Below are 14623 nucleotides of genomic sequence, written 5' to 3'. Positions count from 1 at the left end.
GAGGTTATGGTTTAGTTTCTCCCCAAACAAACCACAAGCCAAGGTTTGTTCTTGGCTTACCACTCAAGAGATGTTGGAGAGAAATAAATCATGAGTTCACACATACTGTTATGCCAAGCCTCACTGTTTTCCCCAGCTCCAGGCAAGGCAACCAAAGTGGGAGCAATTAAGCAGCATGCATGAGCATACTTATTTACAGTATGTTTGCAGTAAGTTCAAACCCTGTTCAGCTATGTCCACTAGGGGATCTGGGACAAGTTAGAGCAGTAAGCAATTCTTCTATTAGGACCCACCAAGATTCACCATTCCTTATTGTAATTACCACAAAAGGGGACACTATGGAAGAAAAAGTAAAGGTAAAGGGACCCCTGACCATCAGGTCCAGTCGTGACCGACTCTGGGGTTGTGCGCTCATCTCGCTCAAGAGGCCGGGAGCCGGCGCTTGTCCGCAGACAACTTCCGGGTAATGTGGCCAGCATGACTAAGCTGCTTCTGGCGAACCAGCACAGCACACGGAAACACCGTTTACCTTCCCGCCCGAGAGCGGTCCCTATTTATCTACTTGCACTTTGAGGTGCTTTCGAACTGCTAGGTGGGCAGGAGCTGGGACCAAGCAACGGGAGCTCACCCCGTCGCGGGGATTCGAACCGCCGACCTTCCGATCAGCAAGTCCTAGGCTCTGTGGTTTAACCCACAGCGCCACCCGCGTCCCTTGGAAGAAAAAGTAGTAAAACAAAAACAAAAAAACAGGCACGTTTAGGGATACAAAGATGCTACTTTCAGCAGACAACAACAGGTAAGTATTATTGTTCCAACTCCTGCTATTCTGACTGACCCAATTTATTGAAACACTTACCAATTTCAAACACAGCGGCTTTACTGGAATTGCTTTTCTTTCTCAGGGAGCAGCGCCTTGTTCCAGCATCTAATGGCAAGCTGGAGGTCTCACCTTCCTAAAGGAAGCAGAGAAGATGTGTTAGGGGCCTACAGACATTAACATGCAATCCAGATGCAGTCTAGTTTTTATGTCCCTGTATTCATCACAAAATTGATTCTCCCCTGTACTTTTCAACATCTATATGAAGCCGCTGTGAGAAATCACCAGGGGGTTTGGGTTGGATGTTCACCAGTATGTGGATGATACCCAGCTCTACCTCTCTTTTTAATCAGAACCAGTGAAGGCAGGGAATGTCCTGTGTGAGTGTCTGGAGGCTAACGGATTGAGGTTGAATCTTGACTGACAGAAATACTGTTTTGGGAGAACAGGCAGGTGTGAGGGACTCCCTAGTCCTGACCAGATGCACAGCCTGAGAGTCTTTTTGGACTCACAGCTGTCCATGGAGGCACAGGCCAATTCTGTGTCCAGGGCAGCTGACTAGCAGCTCCATCTGTTATGCCAGCTGAGACCCTACCTGCCTGTGCACTGTCTTGCCAGAATGGTGCATGCTCTAGTTATCTCCCGCTTGGACTACTACAATGTGCTCTACATGGGGCTACCTTTGAAGGTGAGCTGGAAACTGCAACTAATCCAGAATGCGGCAGCTAGACTGGTGACTGGGAGCAGCTACAGAGACCATATAACACCAGTCCTGAAAGACCTACATTGGTTCCCAGTACATTTCTGAGCACAATTCAAAGTATTGGTATTGACCTTTAAAGCCCTAAACAGCCTCGGCCCAGTGTGCCTGAAGGAGTGTCTCCACCCCCATCATTCTGCCTGGACACTGAGGTCCAGCTCCGAAGGCCTTCTGGTAGTTCCCTGAGAGAAGTGAGGTTACAGGGAACCTGGCAGAGGGCCTTCTCGGTAGTGGTGCCTGCCCTATGGAACACCCTCCCATCAGATGTCAAGGAAATAACTATCTGACTTCTAGAAGACATCTGAAGGCAGCCCTGTTTCAGGAAATTTTTAATGTCTGATGTTTTACAATTTTTTACATATGCTGTAAGCTGCCCAGTGGCTGGGAAACCCAGTCAGATGGGTGAGGTATAAATAATAAAATTATAATTATTTTAACCGTAAAGGTAAAGGTAAAGGTACCCCTGCCCGTACGAGCCAGTCTTGACAGACTCTGGGGTTGTGCGCCCATCTCACTCAAGAGGCCGGGGGCCAGCGCTGTCCGAAGACACTTCCGGGTCACGTGGCCAGCGTGACAAGCTGCATCTGGTGAGCCAGCGCAGCACACGGAACGCCGTTTACCTTCCCGCTGGTAAGCGGTCCCTATTTATCTACTTGCACCCGGGGGTGCTTTCGAACTGCTAGGTTGGCAGGCGCTGGGACTGAGCAGCGGGAGCTCACCCCGCCGCGGGGATTCAAACCGCCGACCTTTCGATCGGCAAGCCCTAGGCACTGAGGCTTTTACCCACAGCGCCACCCGCGTCCCATATTTTAACCATAGAACTCTTAATATTTGATGCTGAAGAAACTCTAGCTCTCTTGAGGCATTTACTACTCTACACATAAAAAGGCCCCCTTCTGACTTGAGCAGGAGCACTGCCAGGCCATGGGGCATCACTGAGGAGTTGAGTGAGCCCCACCTGTTCCCACAGGCCCCTTTGCAAGTTTGGCAATGAATGCTTGAGGAGGGTTTCCTTCTCACACACAAGTTATACTGATACACGTTTGTGTAAGATCTTGAATGAAAACCTTAATGTAGAACATCAGTGTTGGCCTCCTTAGGGTTGGGAGAAACATTTTCCACTCATCAAAAAGAAAAACACTGCAATCCATACTAAAGTCAATAGCTATATTAAATTACCAAACCTGGTTGGATGAGAGCTCCGAAATATTCCTTGACAAGAGGATTGCAGATGGCTAGACAAATACAGAATTGGTCTAGGCCTGGCAGCACAAGGGAAATAAGCTGCATGAATCCAATAAGGCTATTTAATCTATCGGAGGTATCTTATTATGGGCAACACTTTAACCTGAATAAAGGTGATGGGAGGATATCTGAATATAGCAGATCATGCCAAGTTTCCTTCCTCCTTGTCAAATGTTGCTGGTGCCCAAAGGGCCAAAAGATAATTAGTATGCCTCAGCCACCCTTTGGCTCCACCTTGCACAGCTCCTCTACTTATTTCTCAAGTCTTACTAGGATTCTAGACCAGCTTTCTGAAGTTCTCATACAAGCTTACCTCTACTGGATATTTAGTTGACCATCTGTTCACCTGAGTACTCTTCCCTTGGCTTGCCAGACTTGTCCTATTTTACTTCCCTTACCCATCAACACCAGTGTTCCTTTTCATTTTGTTATGGGCTAGTCAGCCTACTCAAACCACTGCAATTTTGTTATATTTCCTAGGTCAGCTGCCTCGATGTGGATTAGGTTCCTCCCCTTTAACTGATGTGCCTACCTTTAAGACGATGGCACTCATGATTAGCCACCAACAAGATCTGACTTTAAGGCAGGTCAGGAGCCAGAGAAAGGCAGAGTGGGAAAACAAAAAGGGAAATTTAATTGTGGTGACCAGTTAACTTTTATCTCCCAGTTTCTTGAAGGTTACTGCAATGCCAAAACCATTTGGTTGTAACAAACCTCTGCTTTAGTCTGCAGTGTCCCTTTTTAACAGTTACTCTTTGAAGCTTCCCTGAAACACATTAGCATGGAAAAATATCCCTCACAGCGGTAATTTCAATGACAATTAAAATGCATTATAGCTTCAATACTCCAAAGCAATAAAAACAGCTTTCATTCAGATGCTTTTTAAAAATAAATAGTTATTCTAAAGGGAGTGATTATATACTAGCACTTTTCACAGCCTCGGAGTCCAACTCAAGTGCTGTTTATAATTTTATAGTCTAAGCAAATCAATTTGAAGCCATCTTGCTAAAGCTAAGCGGGTCTGTATTTGGTCAACGCCCAGATGGGAGTCCACTTGATAACCCCAAGTACGCTGCACTCAGCCACATGATGGAAAAAAGGAAGATGGGGAAGGAGGATGAGGGGGAAATCCTCTTTGCTACATGAGCAACCAGGCTGGCACAGTGAAGAGGACTGGATCAGGCCTGTTGCTATCACATAATGGCAACCGAGCCAGCTCAGGATCCAGCAAATCTTGTGCCAGTCCAGCTCTGCCCTCAGAATGCCTGTTCTGGGGGTTTCCACTGGCTACTGCCAATCATAGTTTCCACATCAGGGCATTCCACACCAGCAGTGCCAGCAAGAGGCACCTCTATCTCACCAAACCTTCTCCAAAACAGTGGTTCAATGGGTTGGATAGCTCTGTAAATATGATTAGGATAGCAGGCAAAAGGAGAGAAAACACTGTTACCAAGCCAGCATTTCTCTTTTTCACTTCCTTCACTCTCTTCAGTCTGTCCCTGTAGCCTTTGCAATCAATGACTTGTTTTTCTTGCCATGAAACAGAAGCAGAAGCATCTTCTAAAGCTTTCTTAGGGAAACACAGATCATCTGAAACTGAGAAGATTAAGACAATCAAGCAGCAAACCCTTCATCTTAAAAACCTGGGACATGAAGTCAGCCTTTTAATAAGAGGCAAGCTTTGCATCACAAAGCAAGCCAAGCTGTACATAAGACAGAACATTATGGTTCAGGAATTCTGCTGCCTTTGGATTTGGATTTGGGGAAGGGGGGCACTTCCACTGGGGGCAAGCAATATGTAACAACATTTGAAGAATGCAAGCTTTATTTACCATAATTTGATATCGATTTTTAAAAGACTCCTATTTCTAAAACACCGCAAAACCAAAATGCTTCCTCACTCCTAGTTAGCATAAAGGTAAAAGGTAAAGGTACCCCTGCCCGTACGGGCCAGTCTTGCCAGACTCTAGGGTTGTGCGCCCATCTCACTCAAGAGGCCGGGGGCCAGCGCTGTCCGGAGACACTTCCGGCCAGCGTGACAAAGCTGCATCTGGCGAGCCAAAGCCGCACACAGAAACGCCGTTTACCTTCCCGCTAGGAAGCGGTCCCTATTTATCTACTTGCACCCGGGGGTGCTTTCGAACTGCTAGGTTGGCAGGCGCTGGGACCGAACGATGGGAGCGCACCCCACCGCGGGGATTCGAACCACCAACCTTTCGATCGGCAAGCCCTAGGCGCTGAGGCTTTTACCCACAGCGCCACCCGCGTCCCTTCCTAGTTAGCATACAGTTGTCCAAATAGGAAGGTACTACATCATCTCTGGAAGGCACCCAGGCTCAAACTTTGCTCTACTTCAAGAGGAAGGTCTCCAAGATTGTAAACTAATGTCTTCTTCTCCCACAACAAGCAGCAACCATTTCACATGGGGGTTCCATTCCCAGCCCCTGTACATGTCAGTGGAGTGCATATAAGCACACCCTGCCCCCATTTTGCCTTCTTCCAGGTCCACAAGGACTCGCGTGTCAGCAATTGTGTGTCAATTGGACACACCTAAAATGGTTGCATCCTGTATTCAATCTGGTTCTATGAAGTCAAGGTAAGGAAGATGCATTTCAAAGGGTACTGTTTGACACCTTAGAGCAGGGAGTGGCCCTCTAAATGTTGTTGGGACTACAACTCCCATCATCCCTGACCATTTGCCTTGCTGGCAGGGCTGATGGGAATTCAAGTTGAGACAGTTTCCCCACCTGTCTTAGAGGTTGAGATAGGATGCCAGAAGATGAATTGGTACAGACCAAATCATTTAGAACTTTATAAGGCAAAACTATCATCTTGGGATTTATTTAAGGATGCAGAAAATCTTGTTCTGCACCACAAGAAGACGGGGGGGAGGGGGATTCTAACTGACCCAGCTTGCCCTCCCTCAGCCTAGCAAGTCTCAGAAGTTCATGGAGATACATAATACCTACACTTGAGCCCTGTATCATGTTCAAAAGCACGGATGGCTTCCAGCACCACTTTGATTACTTGCTTAAATCGGACATCTTCCCATAGACTTCTGAAAAAAATAAAGACAACAAAGATGTGTAGTCAAAAAGATGAAATGGACGTTTTTATCTACAGTCACCTGAGACACAGCGCTCAGGGGACTGGATTGGGGAAGTGGAATAAGTAATAAGAAACGTTTCCAAGCAGTAGATGCTTGAATTTCTAAGATGCTGCGGGCTTTTGTCTAATTAAAGAATTACTCACTTTATAATAACCCAAGAGACAGTAGGTATTGCACTTGCTGTTTCATACCCGTTTACTCCAAGAGTCCTTTGGTGTGAAAACAGCAAGCCATAATAAAAACAACAGGGCTCTGATCAAAATTTAGGTAGAGATACAGAACTGTTTTCAGCCCAATAGACACATTTAGCTGGTGGGTGGAGCCAATGCAAAAATGGGGAGGGCCACCCTGTTTATCCACACTCCCCCACACATTAACAAGACTCATTCACCAAGGCATTGATACACTCACGACGGCAGTAATTAGATCTGAAAAATGTACAGGAGCAGTTTTCGAGCTTAATTGCCATGGGTTGGGGAGATAACCATAGCCGTGCCTCTCTTCAGGCGTTAAAAGTTCTTCCACAGGTGTGTTCTCATTGCAGAAGGCTCTAGTTGTCTGCCTATTGTTGAAACTGTTATCCTGGGTCTGCACCGCAGGGTGCTTAGTTGCATAGTTGCTTCATCCTGTTCTAATTAAATTTTGTCATGAGGAATTTACCTTTTGGTGACTTTGGCATTGCAAAGTGGACACCGTACCGCACCCTTCTTCTGTTTAAGGAGCTTAAACATGCAGAAACTAGAAAAGAAAAAGGAAGTCTAGGTGTGAATACTGGTCTTTATCTGAAGTGCGGGGCACCCTACTAAGCCCTTGTTGGCTTGACCACCATGTACACACACCTCTGTCAAGCTCAGTTACCACCACTGCTTTCTTTTGCCAATCTGAGCCAAAACAAACTGCTTACTCACAACAGTTTCAGAGGCATGTGATCCTCTATACTCTGCCTCAACTGGACCCCAAGGAAGGAAAAGCATCAATATACCAGCTCTCCATGCTTACCAGTGTAGTAAAATGTTGCCTCCTTTACATAATTTCTTAGCTTTTGTTTATCTCAAGTCCTTCCATCAGGAAGTACTGTAGAAATGATTCTATGACTTTTAAAAAAATTATTACTATTCAAAGTTTATGCAGTAATTTACAGGCACAACATAAACATAACATGGACTCACAGTGAATTATAGGTAGTATGAATCAGAAATAACAATAAGAATTTTTCCAGTATGGTAGCTGAGATTAAGATATAACAAGCTTACAAATCAATAAGATTGTTCCAAAATGATTTTTGGAGAGGAAGTGGTTTGTATAGGGTGGGGAGAGGAGGAATGATTATTATTATATTATTGGAAGAGATCAAAGTACCATACAGAGTGAAAGGAATCTGGCTTGACTCAACTTTTAGATAAGCATGTTTAATGAGTTAACCTTTCTAGCTGGAAACTATATTGCCAAATACATTTGTACCATGTAAGCATCATGGTTCTAGTAATTTCCACACAACTATTTCTTGAAACTTCTACATGCAAAATCTGAAGAAAGGGCTTACCTGCAGAAGATGTGGGCACAGTTTGTTGAGACTGGCTCCTTCATTACCTCCAGGCTAGGAAAAATATATATAAAGAATCAAAACTAGAAAACAAATGCAATTCTCTTTATGTCCTCAAATAATACAACGGCCAATAGGGAAATTTTATAGAATAATAGCAGGTTTCAAAGATAAATCTGGCACATTTATAAGGAAATGAGGGAGAGATATAGGCCAGGAACCAGAAAGAGATGAATAGAGATGGCTATGGACTAAAATGCCACCTAAACTAATATCAGTGGATTCTAAAGAAGTTGTTTTTAATATCCACTATCAATGTTAACCGGCACTACATAAATACATATATGTACACACAATTCAAAATGTAAGTAACAACTCACAATAATTGCTGGAGATGCAAAGTCTCCAAATTAGATTTTATGTACAAGTTTTGGGAATGACCAAAAATAGTCATTTTGGAATATAATTCACATTGCAATCAATAAAATTACAGGATGCTTATTATTATATGACCCTAAATCTCTGATTTCAACATATCTATAGGGCCAAGAAACAGGGCTGAATTTGTTGACAGCCATTTTGTTGCAAAAAAATGGAATAAAAGCAACTCTTCATCAATAGCAGACTGATTTGACATAATCTTGTCAAGTATAACTATGATTAAAATGAAGTGTTTTAGATGAGTTTATAATGAACAACCAAAAAGGCTTTAGAACAATGGTCATTTCTAATTTTTTAGAATGATAGGCATCAAAATAATATACAAACCACAAACCACTTTTTCTTTATTGTATACTTCTACGCAAGCCAAACATGTAAAATTACTGCATTAATATTTTGTTTTAAAAAATATAATGTAAAGCCATAGTATATTTTTGCATTTGATTAAGCAGAGTAAAAAACTAAAGCACCCCAACTACCCATTTCAAATATGGCATCCTCAATGCAATGTCTGTACAGGAACAGACTGCAATATCATATTAAAATGGAATCGGTTCTCTGCAAACACAAAAGAAGAACCTTGCAACACCTTAAAACATAACAGATGCATGAATTGTATCCTCAGTTGATGGTTGTATCCTCAGTTGTATCCTCTATGTCCTTGCATAGAGATAGCCACCTAACCTCATATAGCTGCTCATTAACAGATACATAAACCATGGGATTGTATCCAACTAAGACCAACTAACTTCAATGGCTGTACTCCAAGTAGAACTATCATCTGATACAACCCTGGGATTAGGCCCTGCAACAAATCTAGATGCCAATTCTGTCCCCATATTTACTCAGGCAACAGTCTACTGGCAGAAGCTCATAAATTCAAAAACTAAACAACACAAAATGATCATGAAACATGCCACTACCTGCCAACAATACTGTACATTCCTGGATGCCACGTTGGTGACTGAAGAAAGCAAAATGTCACTTAGAGAATCATCTGGTATATTTTCCTTGAAGCTTGAATTTGCTTTAGTCTAGATTGTTTTATTTGGTGTTTTAATGTGTTGTAAACCACTTTGAGGGACACGGGTGGCGCTGTGGGTTAAACCACAGAGCCTAGGACTTGCCAATCAGAAGGTGGGCGGTTCGAATCCCCGCGACAGGGTGAGCTCCCGTTACTCGGTCCCTGCTCCTGCCAACCTAGCTGTTTGAAAGCACATCAAAGTGCAAGTAGATAAATAGGTATTGCGCCGGCGGGAAGGTAAACGGCGTTTCCATGCGCTGCTCTGGTTCGCCAGAAGCGGCTTAGTCATGCTGGTCACATGACCCGAAAGCTGTACGCCGGATCCCTGGTCAGGGGTCCCTTTACCTTTTAAACCACGTTGAGATTTGTTCTTTAAGTTTCTAGCACTACCTATGTGGGTTATGTGGACCCCCTAGGGTCCGCAGACCACTAATTAGGAACCCCTCTCCTAGGCAACTCTGACACTGTCTTGAAAGTCAGTTCTTTAAAAACAGCATGAAACTTCTGAACGTCTGTCAGCAAGTTTGATTCTATCCATTTAGAACACAACTGAAGTTAAGGTTCTCTCTCCCGCTACATGAGGAAATCAGGATAGCAAATTTAGACTGAGTTTTATGCCACATATTGCTATTGAAGTCACTCTGTTTATCTTGTATATATGTTTGAGCTTTGCATAGATGTCAAAGAGATAAACAACTACCTGACATTTAGAAGACATCTGAAGGCAGCCCTGTTTGGGGAAGTTTTTAATGTGTGATATTTTAATGTATTTTTAATCTTTGTTGGAAGCCGCCCAGAGTGGCTGGGGAAACCCGGCCAGATGGGCGGGGTACAAATAATAATTTATTATTTATTATTATTATTATTATTATTATTATTATTATTATTATTATTATTACACGGGCTGTATCTTTTTTGCATTTTATGACCTTTTGGGCCCACTGTTTCCCTGCCCCCACCTCCTATAACCATTTATGTACACTGGTACCTTGGGTTAAGAACTTAATTCATGCTCGAAGTCCATTCTTAACCTGAAACTGTTCTTAATCTGGGACATCACTTTAGCTAATGGGGCCTCCCACTGCTGCCACTGCGTGCTTTCTGTTCTCATCCTGAAGCAAAGTTCTTAATCCGAGGTACTATTTCTGGGTTAGCGGAGTCTGTAACACGAGGTACCATTATATATACTTCTGCTAACTAAACACTTGATGAAGTGGCCTGAAGTCCACAAAAGCTCATATCTGTTAATATTTAAAGTGCCATAAGGTTATTCTTTTAAGAGAGCTAGTAAGTGTAATACATCTGTGGACAACCCCCCACCACCCCATCACAGTTGGTTCAGAATTAACTATTACTTCAGGCTCTTAAGAAAGATATTGGAAACACGGCCCATGATGATTTTTTTGCTCTTTTGAAACAACCCAGCTTTAATAATAAATATCCATTTCAGGAACCATCTGCTCTTTCAGCAAAATGCTTAACACACACATCCCACACACTTCCAGGTCATACTTACAAATTCCCAATTTGGTACTACTGCTGTATTTTTGGTACTGTATTAAATTATCTCTTTTTGCAGTTGTCTGATAATGGATAACAGAATGTCTTCTTGCTTTGATGTAAAAATCAAGGGTATGGCTCAATTGTGACATAACAGCCCAATCATAATTTGGCCCTCAGGAATGTGCCACTCTCCCCTTGCATACACAAATTTCCTCTTCCATTTCATGTTTTGTGTTATCTAGCATTTACTGTGATGTAACTGCAATAACCAGAATTTGACACATTCACTTCAAACCATTTTTTGAATTCTGACTTGGAGATAACTCTGGTTATCAGTGACTACAGTCTGCTTGATCTGAAGATCATGGAAAACTCTGATTATTGCAAATCAGGAAGTGACGGGGTTTACCACACCTGAGTCTGATGCTCTGTCTATGGTTTGTCCACAACATCTGAACTGAGCTTAATTGAACATCTTTGACAAGCTGCAGCGATTCTCAAAATAATAATAATAATAATAATAATAATAATAATAATAATAATAATAATTTATTATTTATACTCTGCCCATCTGGCTGGGTTTCCCCAGCCACTCTGGGCGGCTCCCAACAGAATTAAAAGCACAATAAAACATCAAACATGTGATGGCCTGGGATTCACTCGGATGCTGAACCTGAGGGATCCCAGCCTGCACAGGATTCTCCGCCTCCAGAACCAGCTGAGCCGGGGCTGGGGCATGAGCCTGAAGGGTCATCACCTGTGCTGGATCCTCAGGTGCAGGCATCAGCTGAGTCTGCTCTGGCTCCTGAGATGATGGAACCTATTGCTCCACTCTCAGCCTCGTCAGAGGAAGCTGAGGTTGCCTCTGGGTCTGGTAACCCTCCAGCCTCTCCTGAGCTACAGAGGCTCAGGGCAGAGAGGTGGAGGGAACTAAGTTCCCTTAGGAGGAGTGTTCACCTCCAGGTAAGGAGAGGCGAGTCATCAGAGGATCGGGGCTGCCCTATGCCTCGGGGCAGATAAAAGCCAGCCAGCCCCAGTCCCAAGTTGCGGGAGCTAGTTCCTGCCTGAACCCTGTCCTGCTTTTCTGCCAGAGCTCCTGACCTGCCCCGGCTCCCTGCTTGCATGCCTGTTCCTGACTTCACCCAACTCCCTGCCCTGCACCCAGCTTCAGCTACTACGGACTGCCTCCACGTTGCACCTTTGACCACGGACCGGACTTGGACCTCACCTCTTGGGTAACCCACAGGACCAGCACACCCTCAGAGCTAGACTTCACTATCCAGGCTGAATGATGAGGGTGGAGATGCTCCTTCAGGTACACTGGGCCGAGACTGTTTAAGGCTTTAAAGGTCAGCACCAACAGTTTGAATTGTGCTCAGAAACGTACTGGGAGCCAATGTAGGTCTTTCAGGACCAGTGTTATATGGTCTTGGCCACTCCTAGTCACCAATCTAGCTGCCACATTCTGGATTAGCTGCAGTTTTCGGCTCACCTTCAAAGGTAGCCCAACATAGAGTGCATTGCAGTAGTCCAAGTGGGAGATAACTAGAGCATGCACCACTCTGGCAAGACAGTCCACAGGCAGGTAGGGTCTCAGCCTGCGTACCAGATGGAGCTGGTAGACAGCTGCCCTGGACACAGAATTGGCCTGCACCTCCATGGACAGCTATGAGTCCAAAATGACTCCCAGGCTGCGCCCCTGGTCCTTCAGGGGCCCAGTAACCCCATTCAGGACCAGGGAGTCCTCCACACCCACTCTCCCCTATCCCCCCAAAACAGTACTTCTGTCTTGTCAGGATGACAAGTATCTGCTTGGTTTTATAAAACATTCTGGAGCAAAACGATCTTCATTCAAAGATCCCATGAGAATACAATACACATAATAAAACAAGCATGAAGCATATTAGAGTGGTCTGATGTTAGGACTGCATTTTCTAGTGTAACACTTATGTCCTTGATTTTGGTGCCCCCAAGTGTTTGCTGCCATGACAACAAGTATTTAGCACCAGCATAGTGTTGCATGTCACCCCAATTTCCCAGCAGTGTGAGATGCCAGGGTTTCCAGGTGCACACCCAGGATTTCGATTCCTTGGAATGAGGGACGATGGAGACTGTAATGTCTTTGTGATATATGGTTTATTTACACACACATGCAACCTGAGCCCAAGATTGAGGGGCTCACAGCATTAACACTCCAAGAGCTATTGCTTCTCCCAGTCACAACCTTGGACTCAAGCAGAAATCAAGCATGACTCTCTAGCTGCTGTATGCTTCTAGCCCAGTTCTCTCATATACCACTCTGGCAATTGTCCCTCTCATCACCAGCCAGGTAAAGGAGAGGGCTCACTCATTTGTCCTCTGCTACAAAGCCACTTCCTTTGTTACACTAACAACCATGCTTAGGCCCATTCACTCACCAAGAAACTGGTCTGGCTACTTCAACAATCAAATCCCCCATTAGATTTTAAGCCTTGCTGGGTCCAGGCCCCTAGCAATTGCAAGGGACTCAAGCATCATGCAAGCTGACCCACTCAAACTCAAAGCAGTGGGGGGGGGGGGAGAGGAAATCACCAGACCCAGACACCATTCTACAATGCAAAATAGCAAACCCAACTCTTAGCTATGCACATCACTATGAATGCATATAGTATTTAACCATAGCTTTATATTCTACATGACCAAAGCCTGCTATGGCACATCTATACTAGAATCCTAAATGATTTTCAAGCTTGTTTAACTGCTGCAATTCCCATGCAAGGAATCCTAGTAATTCTTTAAAGCAATTAGAGATCTCCAATAAAAAAAATTCCTAGCATCTTCAGTGATATTTACAGCAATCCTCAGAGGACTCCTATGACAATTCAGCTGGTTCAAACCAATACTGCAGATGTGCCAAAAGGAGACACAGGAGGTCAGAGACTCAAATAAGCCAAAGGAGGAAAATAATTGCACATTCATATAGGGTTAATTTTGAACAATGTGACACAAATACAGCAAGCTGGCAGGAGCATTCTATGAAAAAGCACTTCACACATACTATAAACTTTCAGATAAAAAGCTTAATTGGGCAATGGAGATGTGCCTTCCCTGCTTCTTACTCATTTGCAGCTGGCAGAAGGCTTACTGTGTTTTTTGTGTTGTTTGGATGCCATATATAAAACTAATAAAGAGTAATTGAGAAAAAAGAATCTGAAAGATACAGGCTCAGTTGAAACCTAACAGGAAATCATGGCGTTCACATTCTCTCATCTTCCCAGTCCTCTTTCACAAGATCAAAAGCTTCCGCTTTAGATTTTAAACTAATCATAGTTCCCTGTGACACCCACGTTCAAAGCACAGTACTTCTAAGAACAGTCTTTATATATTGTATTTTGAATCAGAAGTCATGAGGACACTAATTTTTTTTCATACCATATTGGGCATTCCAAGTTCTTCTGCATAGCCAGCAATATGCCACGAACCTCCGCAATGCTTGGAATGGAGGAATCCATAATGTCTTCTACACCTTCAAAAATTAAAAGGCTTCATGTTAAAATAGTCTAGCATTCTAGGCCTAAACTACAGTTTCAGACCTAAGGTTCTATTAAATGAGTAGCCCAAACTGACTTGGAAATAAGGCCTATTGAGTTCAGAGGACTTTTACACCCACAGTAAGTGTGCAAATGAACCAGTAAAATTGTCTTTTATTCTGCAAATCCAGTAACATTTCAGTTCAACCCAGTGACTACTTTTTTTAAAGTTACTCACTGCTAAGTAGACAGACAACTGCAACCTTACAACCCGATCATATGCATGTTTCACTCACAGCATAATTACTTGCTATGTAGATATATGGTGAACAAATGAGGATCAGCAGGATCACTGGACATTTTTTCTCACAGAAGGATTATTGTTGCTATCAACAAACCCTGAATGTTACTAATAACTTTTAACATCATGATTAAATGAATGATAATAAACATATAAATTTGTTCCTACATAGTAGAAACCATGTAGCACTGAAATATTCATCTTCAATAGAAGTGTGTTGCACTACAGGCTACTCTTTCCTTTTCCTTATAACTCCCACCCCTTTCTCTTATACAGTGGTACCTTGGGTTAAGTACTTAATTCGTTTCGGAGGTCCGTTCTTAACCTGAAACTGTTCTTAACCTGAAGCACCACTTTAGCTAATGGGGCCT

The 14623-nt window shown here is 43.5% G+C and overlaps 1 protein-coding gene and 1 long non-coding RNA gene across 6 annotated transcripts in view; both read right to left on the bottom strand.

The window, feature by feature from the left end:
* Nucleotides 1-14623, bottom strand: part of LOC144325148 (uncharacterized) — a 197776-nt gene that overhangs the window by 57755 nt on the left and 125398 nt on the right. The window lies entirely within an intron of this gene.
* BRCA1 (BRCA1 DNA repair associated) overlaps nt 1-14623 on the bottom strand; it is a 57708-nt gene that overhangs the window by 41470 nt on the left and 1615 nt on the right. For 3 of the 5 annotated variants that reach the window (XM_028701749.2, XM_028701752.2, XM_077917536.1), the window contains exons 2-7: nt 13854-13947; nt 7475-7528; nt 6592-6669; nt 5792-5880; nt 4273-4418; nt 857-953 (exon numbers count right to left, since the gene is read on the bottom strand). In XM_028701749.2, coding sequence (XP_028557582.2) covers nt 857-953; nt 4273-4418; nt 5792-5880; nt 6592-6669; nt 7475-7528; nt 13854-13933 — 544 coding nt within the window. In that variant the 5' untranslated portion in view covers nt 13934-13947. Of the gene's footprint in view, nt 1-856; nt 954-4272; nt 4419-5787; nt 5881-6591; nt 6670-7474; nt 7529-13853; nt 13948-14623 lie in introns of those variants that run through there. The other 2 variants (XM_028701750.2, XM_028701751.2) reach the window with 2 other exon arrangements.

This window comes from Podarcis muralis, chromosome 13, assembly GCF_964188315.1.
Source record: "Podarcis muralis chromosome 13, rPodMur119.hap1.1, whole genome shotgun sequence".
NCBI lineage: Eukaryota > Metazoa > Chordata > Lepidosauria > Squamata > Lacertidae > Podarcis > Podarcis muralis.
Note: the sequence above shows the minus strand (reverse complement) of the source record. Positions and strands in the feature narration are given on the sequence as shown.